A 15,005-nucleotide genomic window follows, 5' to 3' on the forward strand; every position below is an offset into this window, starting at 1 on the left:
TTCCGATTCAATAGGACGTCGAAACGATCTTTAGTTTGCGCTGCTATAATTATAATGACTGAGGATGAAGATTTCGACATGCCAGATCAGGATTTTTCATTTGTTACACTATATATGTGCAACTTGCGATGATATGTAACTAAAGAACATTTAATGAGCTTTCTTTAACACTACATCCTATTAATTCGCATAATTTTATTATGGTGTTTGCTATTGCTTTTTTGTATTGAATTTCCAAATTTGAAAAATACATGGAATAAGATAATAAAATAGTTTACGCCATATTATGAATCGGCCTTATCTTCATCTGATTTGAATTAAAATCCTATATAATAACTTTAAAAGACTAGTCATCATAGCACCTAATGTTAATTGCATATCTGCTGTTACAGTACCAATAATGTCCTATAAAAATTATTTGAAGCTATTCAACAACCCATCAATATGCATGTAATTAAATTGAAGTAATGTTTCTGAATCGATATTCCACCAGTGGCGTCGGAAAGTGAAGGGGGGGGGGGGTAGACCTTTCATAAATCTTGACAATCAACCCCCCCCCCCCCCCCATCCCCGGGGTTCCGATGCTTGCGTTCCATTCCCACAACACAATATATCACTAGTAAAGTATCTATAAGATTAAAAATGCATGGAATATTACTTCGCCATTTAAACTTTTATTATCTTTTGTGAGGGTGCTCCCACTGCTGGTGAATTTCACAATATAATTCACTCAAATGCAAGACATAATTCAGAACAAACTATATAGTGTGTCACTTTTGACAAATCCCAAACGCTTTCAAATCTAATTTTTAGAACTTATCTCAACACGTAGATCTAATGAAAAGTTGCCAGCAAACCATATTGTTCATTTCTTGAGAAAATATAAAGCGCCCTTTGAAATGGTCCGAACTTATACCTCTGACTAATGGAGAGAGAGAGAGAGAGAGAGAGAGAGAGAGAGAGAGAGAGAGAGAGAGAGAGAGAGAGAGAGAGAGAGAGAGAGAGAGAGGATCTATACTGAACATAACCGCTTTGAAATAGCTTATTTGTCATTTGCTGACATTTTAACGCTTTACAACTGCCAATGGGATCTGAACTTTGTAATGATGTTTTTATAAGTTCACTTGATGATAAATTTATCCTTCAAAATTATTTTTAAAATTTCTATGTACATGATATTCTAATTTCAGACTGTTTAAATTCCTATTTATGAATGGCATTTCAATCTATAAAATTAACCTATCATGCAATTGTTTGAACCTTCTATACTGTGTCGGGTACAAAGTAATTGGTTCAAAAGATTGAGCTTTGTCTTCACTATTGAAGTTTTATTGAAATATTTATACACACGTTTGTAAATAGATATGACAACAGGGTTTTTTTTATGTAAATATCATTTGCCTTGAAAAACTGTTATTATATTTGCCACACAATACGTTTTTAATTTTGTTTTTTTTGGGGGGGGGGGGGTGTACGACTACAAACTAGTAGTCTCGGCCGAATCAAGACTGCCGTGTGTACAGCTTTGCGTCAGTGCTGCATTCTTGGACGTGAAATATAGAATATCACACTGTTGTTTTCGATCTCCGCCGTTATCTTTTCAGAGCAAACATTGCCACGATCTTTTGAAATAAAACATGCAATGATAAAATATTAACGCATATTTCCGCTTGAAACAGACAGTGTCCGTGTTACACGTGTTTTTCAACTGAGAGCATACAATGTCATGCTGCTTTTATTGGTCATACAAAAACAAAATTAAATACTGGCTATATACTTGTATTATTAAACAAGAAAATGCTTTCCTTGGTGATTCATGTGGGATATGAAAGTAGCGATCATTGCAGAAAAAAAATCATTATTCGCGTTAGCGGGTTATGTATTTTTTCTGCAATATTTACATCTTTCTTTTAACAAATTAACACATTGTTTGTAAAAAGTAAGTACAGTTTGAATTAACTGAATTAATGTTAATTTACACAAAAGAAACAGCCATATCGTCTCCTTTGGGAATTTTAATTTGAAGTCATGATTAATCGTACAGTTCGTGATGTTGCATAAATTGATGAAGGTTTCGACCAATCGATTTACGACGCGTGTAGATTTCAGTCCTGTCAATTTCTAAAGAGCTATGAATTACAATGAATTTCCGTAAGAAAGAGAGGGAATCATACTCGGTAAATGTAAATATATGAACCAGTTATATTTTTTAATAATGATCTGATGAATCACAAACACAAAATAGACATGAAACAATAATAAGGTTTTTACTTCAACTGCAAAATCATTATTATCATAACATATACAAATAAAATTAAATTAAGAGAAGAACGACAAACACAAAGAAAGACAGAGTAATATATTTTTAAGACTGGAAAAAAAATCATTGTATTTCTTTACAATTTCAATGGAAGACTCCTATTTAACACACAAAAAAGCAATACTTATTATACAAGGAACAAAAACAAATCTGTGAGATTGTCAAATTGAAAAATAACATGAAGATTCTTATCTATTGAGATTATAACCGCCAGGTTGGCATTTTTTTTAAATACAGTTTCAACATTTTCATACTCCTAGGTAAACAATAAACCATTTAAATATCAAAGTCACTTGCATGATATCAATACATCCTTCATGCACAATGTGTACAACAACAAACCTTATTTATACACAAGAATGTAAAAAGAAATCTATATCAAATCTATCTTTAAAAAGAAAATCTGAAAATAAATGACAAACATGCAATGACTTTTATGACACAGTAACAGAAACTTAAGGTTACTCACTACACCTTGAAAAAGTTTCTTAAATTAGCAGACAGTTACTTTATGATAGACAGCATGATGGATAAGAATACATTTGTAATACAAATAGGCGAATAATGTGCAATTTTGGATAAAATATTACATTTTCACAAATTTAATTCAGTAAATATGAAGAAAAGTCCAAACTGGATTCAAACTCATGATCTGCAGTTCACAAGCCTGATGCTTTAACCACTCAGCTATGACAATACACAACCAGATCGATTGATATGAACAATTTAGCAAAACATTTAAATCGCCATCTTGTAGTGTAGTGTCTTAAATAGTATAAGTATAGGTGTAGTGAAGTACCTTAAGTTATAATACATGCTCAAGTAACACATGCAGGCATCAAGCAAAAATAAATAAAAAATTCTAGCAGCTGTTCATAAATTGGGAATGTAATGAAATTTTACATTAATATGGCAAAGCTTCATTAAAAACCTGTGAACATTATATCTTTATATGGTCAACTATATTGTGACATTTATAAAGAGCTGAAAGTCAATCTGAACTTAATTCCCATTCTTGTCTCTCAGAATGAATTGCTCTACTGTTATACATATGTACATAATAGTATAAATTATCATAACATTCATCAAATCACTATCAATTATTAGTATTAAAGTAGTATTAAAGTAGTACAAATAAGTACATTTGCCTACATGACTTTAGCACTACTTTATCAAAATTTCCCGTCACACATTACATCACCTTTACTTTAATTAAATGTAGGTATCTCCCTCTAACACTCCTAACTAATCACATGCAATCTCTTCATTTTTATGATAGTTTTGAATTTAATTATTGACGCTGCAATTTTTGATAATTAAGTCATTTTTTTAACATAAAAACGTTACATGATAAACTGTATATTTGAACATTTCACTTTACATTTGCGTTTTACGACAGTAATGCGCAATACCCTGCGCAGAGGGCGCAAAATTTTAAACCCGCTGCCGACCTTTAGCACCACTTCATCATCAAAGATGAATTTATAAAGGCATATGGAAAAGGGGAATTATTAAATTATGACTACCAGTACTCATTTTCTTAATAAAACAAAAAAAAGCTCTATATCTTCTCAACTCTTGCATTAAAAATTTGAAATAAAATGCATGCATACCATTAATGTTCCATTTTACATGTATATTTCGAAATATAAGGCCTATTTTTTTTTTTTAAAGCGCTGTAATTCTATTCCAGTGAGAGTTATCTCTCTTTGTAAGATGTCACACCACCTTAATGAAATGCACTCTTCCTGAAGACAAACAGAGATAGCTCAACTATAGGGTACAATCGCTGGCAGTGATCGAGGTTCAGAGTGGGTTGGTGATTTTTATCTGAAGCTGTTTTATCCCCATTTGGGGTACCTCATATCTGTGAGTAGGTCGTGTCGGACTTGCATCCTCGGAAAGTGAATATCATACCATCCTGTTACAGAAACAAAATATAAATAGCATGAACAAGATTTGGCAGAAATTGTTTTTCAACAAGTTAGCATAATTTGTATAATTGCATGATTTTACATATTTCTGAATATACCTATGTATAAACATATATTTATTTATTATGCACATTAAAATTTTAGTGATGCATGTACTCAATTTAGAAGAAGCAAAGGACTCTGTGCGGTATGGTCAAATATCTGCCCCCAATTTCAACCAATTTTTAAATAGTATCGTATTAAAATGAAATCTTCACAAATCATTGTATAAAGGATGCCTATAACTTTAATCTTCATTTTAGTCATCATTGCTCACCCGTTGTTTATCTATGACGTCACCTAAATGACCTAATTCCCGCAAATTTGCAAACAAATGAAGATATTCTCATTTTTGCCCTATATTTTGCTTTCGGAAGTATAGAGCGCAGGTCTGCTCAAGTGCGATTTTAACATATGTTTTTCTTCACATAGTTATACATATCATACTAAAAAATGGTACTTGAGCAAGCCTGCGCTCGTTGTTTCCCAGTCAAAAAATCATCGGAAAACACCCATATTTTGCCACAAAACATCAATTTATCAAAATAATGCAATATTCATGACGTCATTTCTACCTCATGACGTCACTGTGGTGATAACCTTTTACACCTCTATTTCCAATATGATTTTAATTATCTTTCACCTTATTTTAAAGCTCTTTCTAGAACTTTGATTTTGGGGGGCAAAAACCGCACTTAGTCCTTTTGGTCAGGAATGCTTAATAAAATACACATTAAAATTTTAGTGATGCATGTACTCAATTTAGAAGAAGCAAATTTTGGTCAGGAATGCTAAATAAAATACACATCAAAATCGCCGATAAAGATGTCTTTAAAAATATTAACTAATCTTACACATGCATTCAAACCAACAATGAAATTGATTCAAATATTAATTTTAAAGTCATTTAGTTCTTTGGTTTAAGTTTTTGGTTTGCTTGGTTTTCTTATCTGGTTTTTGCAAATGTTTTATGACATTGTTTGAAAATGCTGTAAACATTTCATATTTGGCATGTTCAACATCCGACAGAATTTGATTTTTAGCATATTTCTGACTGAACGTGTTTCTCATATACTTATGCAAGAACTAAGCAATATGCTTTATTTAGAATAAATTGCTTTTTTCCAAAAACACTATAAACTTGAAAGCACAGTCATATGTAAATAGGTTTACAGTAAACATTTCCTGAGAGTATGATTATGAAACAATCAAATTAGTTCATTGTAGAATGAGGTAAAAAGAAGTTGTGATAAAAAGTATAAACTAAAATTAAAGCTTAACAAAATGTGATAAACATCCAGAATACTTTTTTCTTAGTTCTTCAATATTGTTACCTTAACAAGAAGTGGAAAATCTTTCCAGAATTCATAGTTGGGTATCATTTCTACTCCACTGGCTCCACGATAAAATCGTAGAAACAGGATTCCTCCGACTATATAGACCATAACTGCTACAAAAAACCTGTAAAAACACAAAACATGCATTTTATACAGTGTACATATATATAAATAATATAAAAATTAAGGTCAAGATCTAGTAAATGATGCCAAAGTGTCTTTTTGGAGCTAGATCTAGAACCATCATGATGTCATAATTGATTTGGTGAATCTTTTTCCCGTACTTTTTGCTTCAGAGGAATTACGTAGAAAAACAATTTTTTCAAATTCTATATTGAATCATGGAAAAAGTAACCCTGATACCTATATATTCAATTTGACATCATTTTAAAGAGGAAGTCAAGAGTTTGTTTAATGTCATTTTTGGAGAGACTGTAGGCATTCTAGATATATTTCATTAGTTAATAATGGGCAAAACTCTGACATTTGTTGCTTATTTCCTTAAAATTTCATACAAAACAACAGTTTAAAACATGATTTTTCAATGTGTTTACTGAAAATTTAAGCCCAGATACACCCTATAAAAAAGCTATTGTTATGAAGCATCATTGATAGCTCATATATAACCTGAATTTTAGAAACCTGTAGGCACCTTTCATTTACTAGATCTTGACTTTGATTAGCATGTTTAATTACTGACTGTATATAAATGCAGCAAAAGTAAATGCTTATATATGGCATAATATCATTAATTTTGACATCAATATTTTGACTTGAAAGCTTGAGATATTTAAAGGGGAAGGAAACTAAAAATATGTTGTACAATAAATCAATTAATTATCATCTACTATAATTGTAAATCGTATTTATTTTCATTAAAAACCCCGGAACAATGAATAAATCAAGAAAATCGATCGTTTAATTTAAATTTCCCGCCTATGACGTCACACCATCTATTCCGGTTTGTCTTATCAACATAACATCAGTATATTCGCTCTAAATGACAAGTTCTGGAAATTTTGAAACAATATTGATTTAAGACCGTTCTTTTACCTTTGCAAACTACAAACTAACGTCAAATGGAACATGTTCGTTGAAATCTAAAAGCGGAGGTTTGTGTAGGAGAAATCTCCGCGTAAATGTGGAAATTGTCAACAGATGCCGAGTATCATAGACAATGTCTGCTGTCGTTATTTCGACATGGTAATTCCGACTTTAAAGAATGAATTTTAAACATCCCGATTACAATTATAACATTTATTCAGTTAGCGAAAAACTTGACTTGGATTAAAAAATTTAATCGAGGTCGTTTTCAACTTTGAATGATAGCAGATTAACAGCTGCCATTTACTTATAAAAATGCATATATTTATGCATACAATGATACATGTACATGTATTTATTCTTTAGATTGACGTGTGAACTCAAACATTATCAATTTTCTTTAGTCGATTATTTAAGTAACAGAAAGGCATAAACCAGCGTTATTTATATTCAGAGCACTGTGTACATTCATATGTAAACCAAACCGGAATAGATGGTGTGACGTCAAAATAATTTATTTTTTTGGTTTTTAATACAAAAGAGTTCTACATCATGTCAGCCTCCAGTAAATACGATTTCTCCAACTTCAAACGTTCATTAAAGCTTAATTACGTATTTGATTTTCAAAACAGCATGACCACATGTGATAATTTACACCAATTTATTAAAATAAATAAATTATGTTTTTGACTTTCCTTCCCCTTTAACAGAAGGAAGTCTAGAGCTACTAACATGTAGTAGAGTTTATGTACATGTATTTCATATAAATAGATTTCCAAGACTTAAAATTGTAAAGTTTAAAAATATATAGTGTGTAGTGTGTGTGTATAGTCAAACACATGACAAAAAAAAGGTACATTCCATAAAATGTTGTGAAGAAAAAAATCTTACTAAGTAAATACACTGTATAGGTAATACTTTGGCTTTTTAAAATATAAACTATGATCAGATCAGAGTTTATTTTTGCTAATATAGTAAATTGCTGGATCAGATCCAGCAATTTACTATATATTAATTCCTTATTCCACGCGCCGAGTACATAATTCCGCGATTCCGCTGTTTTGCATTAAATCACGGGAATATATGATTGCTAGCACCAATTCATATAGATCAAAACTGCCTGAAAAATAAGAGCGAGATTTTAAAATCGATAAGAACTACTTCTCGCGATTTTATGCGAAAATTAATTTCTCAATTTCATAGGGAATATACAGTATTCAATATCTCTTCACACAATGACTTGTGGGTTTAAAATGTTGAAAACAGATAACCAATTTTTTTTTTTCCTTCTTTCAACAATATAGAGTAAAAAGTGTTAAAATTCGTATAAAAAGTACTGCTGCAGAATCTACTTACAAAATGAGCAAGACGGAACCAGCACTGAGGCCAGGATTAGGAACCAAACAAGCGTGCGGACTTCGCAAAGTGAATATCTAAAACAAAAATGCATATGCATGAAGACAGAATCATAATACAAACCCCATAAATATATCTTTTCATTTGCATACAGAGTTCTTCTGTAGACATGAAATTTACAACACAGTCTAAACAATAAGTCAATCACACACTAATTTGGTCCGACACCTAATTCAATAATTGATAAAATTAATGTATTTTTAAGAGATATTGAATGAATTATCAATCATTATACTGTAAGTCGTTTTAATTCCACGTTGTTAAAATTTCACGATTTCTAATTAAGTACCAATCCCGATGATTTTAATTTCACGCTGCTAGAAAATCAAAAGTTTTTCGAAATAAATGGTAGTATTCACGATGGGTTTAATTTTGCGAGAAAATGACGAATCGCGAACATAGTGAAATTATGACCATCATGATTATTTGCCAATCTACAGTAATCTTTCATCTTGATAAAAATTAATATTTATTTATCTCAAACCATATTGGTGGTTCATGAGGTACAAAACAAAAAGTGTTTATAAATGTACAAATGCAGTCCTGATCTAGTTAGGAAGAGGGGAAAATTTAAATGAATAGAGCTAATTTTTTTTTTAACAAATATGCATGGACAATATTTTCAGTAAATGAAAATATATGGTATTCATAAGATTCCCATATTTATGAGTGTAACATCTGTTGAGTATTTTTCCTCCATTAATTTTTGTGGACTAAAGAAAATGCCTGACATTCCATGTTGATAAAAATAATGGTATTAAGAAATGAAGATAATAATTTTTCTATTGATCGACGTATCAAAGAAAAAATTGACCGGAAAACTTCATCAATGCGCGTAGCGCATTGATGAAGTTTTCCGGTCAATGCGATAGCTTGTGATATTATTCAATGTGCAGAAAAACTCGTAATAAAACAAGTTTTCATGTGAGATCGCTGGAATATGCAACTGGACATAACAATCCAAGGAGAGGCGATCGTGGACGAAAATAGCTGATATGTCGACAAAGAATAGTATGTATAAGCGACTCTTGTAAACGTTGTGGTGACTATTGACAGCCAGTGATGTACTTAAATGGTATATCTGCCGCTTGGAATGCACCGAAGGAGTTGATGCATTGCTCATAGCTTTTCTTTACGACGCTTATTCTGATGACCGATCATGTACGTGTGTAAATTTAAAACTTATCATTACCAAATTTGAACAGCAGTGTTACCGTGAAAGTGTATAGGCCTATATGTTCGTTATAATATTCCTGGAAAAGGAACAGCCAGCCTCGCTGCAAATGTTGATTGATCTCAAGCAGACGAAATCATGTGAAGACGCTTAATTTTCTATTTCGTGAATCAAATAATGTGTTTTGTTTATTTTTGAAGGTTTAACTTTCAAGTTTTTATGTTTATAAAGTTGTATTTTGTTTGCTGACAATAAAACAGACACAACTTTACATTTTGTTGACAGTGTCTATCTTGGAAATTCCCGTTCTATAAATAGTGTTAGATCAGAACAGTTGAGAAAAGTAGATCCGGCAAAAATTTTATTGATGCAGGTATCAAAGAAATTTTTCGACCAATCAGAAGCGCCGATATCTCATCAAACGAATAAATATTAAATGATAAATTAGTCACCCAAAAAGTTTTTATTACACAATGAACAAATTCTAGAACATATTTCTATGTTATTCCACCTTCCAGTTTCAATTGGTAATTTGTAATTACATGTTCTAAATTTTGTAAAAAATGACTCTTAATTCTTTTGGATGTTTCTTAAGATATAATGGTGCAGTTGAACTTTGATATCTCAAACACTGATATCTCGAATACAGTGGATATGTCGAAGTGATTTGTAAGTCTCCACCACTTATTTTTGAAGTATTTTACCCTCAAATAGTTAGATATCTTGAAGATTTTAAACAGTTCAATCTAGTTCAATAATCAGATAATGACGTTTGTATAAACTACACATAAACATGATAAAAAAAATGACAATGATGATTACAAAGTTGTAACAGCTATTTATAATAACATGGATAAAATGAACTAACAACATTGTTAATTTACTGACATGAATGAAATAATCACTGTAAATAATATTATATGGTACCAACTTGAAAACACATCAAAAAAGCCTTTGTGGGCCCAATTTTTTGGATGTTGTTTTCTTAAATTAACAAATATATAATGCATGTAATGTAATACAATATAATGGACTTACATAATTAACATCTCCTGCAACTTTCTCTCCTTTGGCAGTTAAATTATTCACTGCACTATTTGGTACACATATTAATGATATACTACTTTGTCTGGAAAAAAAAGAAAGAAATGGAATAAATACCTCATACAAATTACAAAATCAATATATTCTGAATCAGTCACTGTGGTAATAAACTTTACTTTCATTATATTCATTATACAATTATGTAATGTACCAGTTTTAGCAGCATTACTTAACTTAACTTTGTTGTGGAAATTGCTATCAAATTCTCTCTGGTATAATTAAAGCTTTCCTATGTTCTTTCTCTCTCTCTCTCTCTCTCTCTCTCTCTCTCTCTCTCTCTCTCTCTCTCTCTCTGAGTCTAAACAATGCCACCCAGAAGGGGAATTTACACATAAGACTACATAATTGGCAGATCAGATAGGAATGGGAATCAAGTGAATTGTTTAAACAAGTATTAACAATATGTTTGTTTTATAAACATGAATGAAATACAGGTGTCAAAAATGTCCGCGGCGAGGCAAGAGAAAATTGCTTGATTTAATAATATGATTTTGAATTCAGATACGGTTGGTTAAAAACGTAATTGTTGATTTGTATTAAAAGTGTTTGTTTTCTATATATACGGTACTCATGAAAATAGTGTTATAATTGTGAAAATGTCGGCGACAAGGTTTTACCACGTAATGACTTTAAAAAAAAAAATTTAATGAAATATAAAAATTGCATGCACAATGCATTGTAATGTATTTGTACTTATTTGTAAATATAATAGATACTATAAAAACATCAAATCAATTTCTTTATCTATCATTTTGATACATTATGCTAAATATCAAGTATATAATTAAAATAAAATTGAATAATTGTTCTAAAAAGGAATTTGATGTTGGCAAATTCACAAGTCTCTATTCAAAGGTCACCTCTGTTAAGAGGTCACTTTGGGTGCCTCCCGCAGGTGACTGCTTAATACAATATATAAGTTGTAGAACTTGCTTATGAATCGTTGTAAAATAAAGTTCATTTTCAGTTCAGTTCTTCTTGTTCATAATGATTGCTTTTGTATAATTCTTTTACGAACCTCTACTTAGCTGTAATAGCTGACTTACCTTAAGTTAGCAGTGCCAGTTACATTGTCCCCAGTGTAATGTAGCACCAGGTCTTTCCCTACTTCTCCAATAAACCTAGTTGTTCTGAGGTAACCATTGACATAAGATAAGGCAGGTGTTCCTGGTATATTGCTTGTCTGGCATATCTGTCAATATTAATTTTTAATTCATTTATATTGATTTGATATGACTAAAGACTTTTAAATCATTAGTAAATATGTGATGGACCACGATACTTTTTGGGTAAAGTAGTAATCATATTTCCACAATGGTGGGGTGGGGGGGCATATTCATGAATTTCATTCCATTTTTTACCGGTCTATCAAAAAATACTATGGTATACATGTAAATCACCAAGAAAACCCATTAAATGGTTCCAACAATGCATTGCATTTCAATATTGTTCTATTTTTCTCCAGTTTGTTATATCATAACATTTATAGTCTCAGTGTGAAAAAAAACCCTGATCATTTTTCATCAAACAATCATTTTTACATTTGGCTCTATAGAAAGTTTTGAATTGTAGGGGAAATCCAGTACTAGCCTCTTGTATAACGTACAATTGCATTAATGAACTCCAGGCCAACTTCTCTAAGTTATCTCCCCTTTATTCTGGTTATGACTAAAGTGTTCTAATTAGGAGGGTCTTTTCCTTAGTACTCAAATCTTCTATCTCATTTTCGTTATGATTTCAATTAAGTATATGATACAATTTCACAATTATATTGTAGACTTGGTATAATGGAAAGAAAACACAGTGAAATGGGATAAATCACTTCACTTTTCCATTACTAAGCAATCAAAGAAGATTCATCACAAATTGGTTAATGCTCTTTTCATCAATCCTTTTTGAGTAGCCTTTTAGGTTCAAAAGATTCCAGTTACCGGTACATCATTTCAATGTACAGTACTTGTACTTCTTGGAACCTATTGCGACATCTTTGTTATAGTAAGAAATTATCACATTTGTGATACAGTAATGATACCTACTGCACATCTAGCAAAACATCTTAATTTCATCAAAAATAAAAACCTTCTATGACATACTGCTTAAAAAATGCACTTGAAGGCTTATACAGTTGAACTTCAATATCTCAAACACTGATATCTTGAATACAATGGTTATGTCGAATTGATTTGTAAGTCCCAACCGCTTATTTTTTAAGCACTTTACCCTTGATAACTCGAATACTCGGATATATTGAAGTTTTTAAACAATCCCATCTAGTTTGAAATAATGAAGTTTAACTTTATATACTGACCGACACATCACCCTTTCCTGTATTACCACATGGTCTGGCAGCACAGGGATTCCAGTCATTCAGGTAATTTTGTGGATCTTTGATGTTTGTAAAACTGTCCAAAAAAAATATAATTAACCCCTTCACGGTAACTGCGGTACTGCTCTTTTGCAGGGCAAAATTACATAGTTTGGTGAAATATGACGTAACGTCAATTGTTTCATTTACGTCATTTAATTATCTACCTACTGAAATTTCGGCAAAGTATATCATTTTGCCCTGCAAGATAGCAGTACCGCAGTTATCGTAAAGGGGTCTATTATCAAAATAATTGTAAAATTGTCCAAACAAATTATAATTATCAAAATAATTGTAAAAATTTCTCTTCTGAGCAAATTAAATGAGATGTGGTTTAACTGTTTGCAAGTGCAGAAGCCATTAGAAGGGCAAAAAAGAAAAAAACATGGGCCGAAAATGGGCCTGTACACAGTATGTATGCATTGAATTATCTGATCCAAAGCTCGGCTATCTTTTGGCCAACTAGAGTGTGCAGCACCGCATAATTAACCCCTTCACGGTAAATGTGGTAATTGCTCTTTTGCAGGGCAAAATGACATAGTTTGATAAAATATGACGTAACGTCAATTGTTTCATTTTCGTCATTTAATTATCTACCTACTGAAATTTCGGCAAAGTATATCATTTTGCCCTGCAAGAGAGCAGTACCGTAGTTATCGTGAAGGGGTCTATTGTATGAGCAAAGCATGTTGTGTCTGTCCTCCTTTAAAAGCTGTCACAAAAGTATTTCTATTTGCTGCATCAGATCCAGATAATATTGAATACCAAACTTGCAAATTATAAACCATTTCCGCGATTTTTACAAATCGTGACTGACTGTATCTATAATGTTTACAACGGATAAGATATTTCGTTTACTTTCGGTTTTTACCTCGGAAGAGCCGATAAATCCACCACCCCGTCCGACGTTTGACATTTGCATGCACTCAGTTTCTGGCATACTTCAGATTTTACAAATGTTATCACTGTGAGCCAGATAACAAAGTCCACTTCCAACATCTTGGTATCGGACGGTAGCCTTCTTCTCTCGTCATATGACAGTCTCGTGACACACTTTTCAAACTAAACTGGTTCTACTTTCCGTATGCAAAGGGCACTGTAAAAGTAGTTCTTTTGCCAGGTTACAATACCTTGATCAGCCTTTGATTGCCCGGGGTTTTTCTTCGTGACCAAAACAATCCCAATATTTTATTCTTAAAAAAAAATTAAATACAAACATTTCTCATCAAGACTGGGACGCGTGTTTCGACGATAAATTTATATTTTTTTTTTAACGTGCATGGTGAGTAGTGGTACCGTGTGTATAGCCTAGTACGTTGTACCAGGTGAAGAATATATAAATTTAAAAGTTGATAAATACGATACTTCAGAGTAAATTGAAAATAGGCGTTAGGATTGGAATATAATTTTTCCAACATGATGTGTAACTTGGTGACCAATGGTAACATATTGTCATGACGTGATTCAAGCTCAAGGACAGATATAATTGTATTATAAAAGTTAGGTCAAGGCTATACTCAGTATATCAAACGGGGATAATGAGAAATCATGTTGTTCATTCTGCTCTGTATTAACCGTCACACAGCTGCAATGAAGCAATGCACAATTCCAAACTGTCATTCTTCAAATGGTCGGTTTGAAATATATTTTAAATTTGAACAAAACTAGTGGTGCAATACTATATTTTTTCATATCAAGAGCCGACCCACTTATTTTTTAAACCTACCATTTACCTGTGTAATTACAAGCATATTGTTTTGAAAATACAATAATATTCAACCCAATGTTGGGAGGGGCGCTTGTGGCTGGGATCTAATATTCAGAGCTGCGTTTTACAAAAGAATCTGCGACTTATGACCAAATTAAAATGATAATTAAACACGTACTGATCAATGCTTTATTCTAATGGCTGTTAAACAGTTAAATACATAATAATGGAAATCAAAATTGTTGTAAATAAATGTTTTTATATAAATTTTGTTAGACTGTAATTACACACATGTAAAGACGAATCCATGAAACTGAAAATATTTACGACTTTGTCGTAAGTTCTTTTGTAAAACGTAGTACGGGCTGAAAAAATTAATTTGTATGAATTTTGCAATTTTAAAAGATTATTAAATTAATAATATTAATGAATTCGAAAAAAAAAAGAAAAACCGTAGGTTGATGTATTTTTAATTATATCTAGATTTTTAAAAAAAAATACCGGTACGTATATATTCATTTCAATTGCAGACGTTTAGGCCCCAACATGTTTAGGCCCCAAGAT

At 31.6% G+C, this 15,005-nt stretch overlaps 1 protein-coding gene across 1 annotated transcript; it reads right to left on the reverse strand.

The window, feature by feature from the left end:
* Positions 1 to 2,345: 2,345 nt before the first annotated feature.
* LOC128163673 (cation-dependent mannose-6-phosphate receptor-like) lies at positions 2,346 to 13,831 on the reverse strand. The gene is made up of 7 exons (XM_052827302.1): positions 13,605 to 13,831; positions 12,677 to 12,770; positions 11,415 to 11,560; positions 10,303 to 10,393; positions 8,031 to 8,107; positions 5,628 to 5,754; positions 2,346 to 4,241 (listed from the first exon to the last, which is right to left on the reverse strand). The coding sequence occupies exons 1-7, from the start codon at positions 13,730 to 13,732 to the stop codon at positions 4,182 to 4,184; spliced, it is 723 nt and encodes a 240-aa protein (XP_052683262.1). The 5' UTR covers positions 13,733 to 13,831; the 3' UTR covers positions 2,346 to 4,181.
* Positions 13,832 to 15,005: the final 1,174 nt, after the last annotated feature.

This window comes from Crassostrea angulata, chromosome 9 (assembly GCF_025612915.1).
Source record: "Crassostrea angulata isolate pt1a10 chromosome 9, ASM2561291v2, whole genome shotgun sequence".
NCBI lineage: Eukaryota > Metazoa > Mollusca > Bivalvia > Ostreida > Ostreidae > Magallana > Magallana angulata.

Coding starts and splice junctions, on each gene's coding strand:
- LOC128163673 (XM_052827302.1), bottom strand. CDS start 13,732: ATGTTGGAAGTGGACTTTGTTATCTGGCTCACAGTGATAACATTTGTA. Junction 12,771..13,604: donor GATTTATCGGCTCTTCCGAG/GTAAAAACCGAA, acceptor TTTTTTGGACAG/TTTTACAAACATCAAAGATC. Junction 11,561..12,676: donor CAGGAAAGGGTGATGTGTCG/GTCAGTATATAA, acceptor TAATATTGACAG/ATATGCCAGACAAGCAATAT.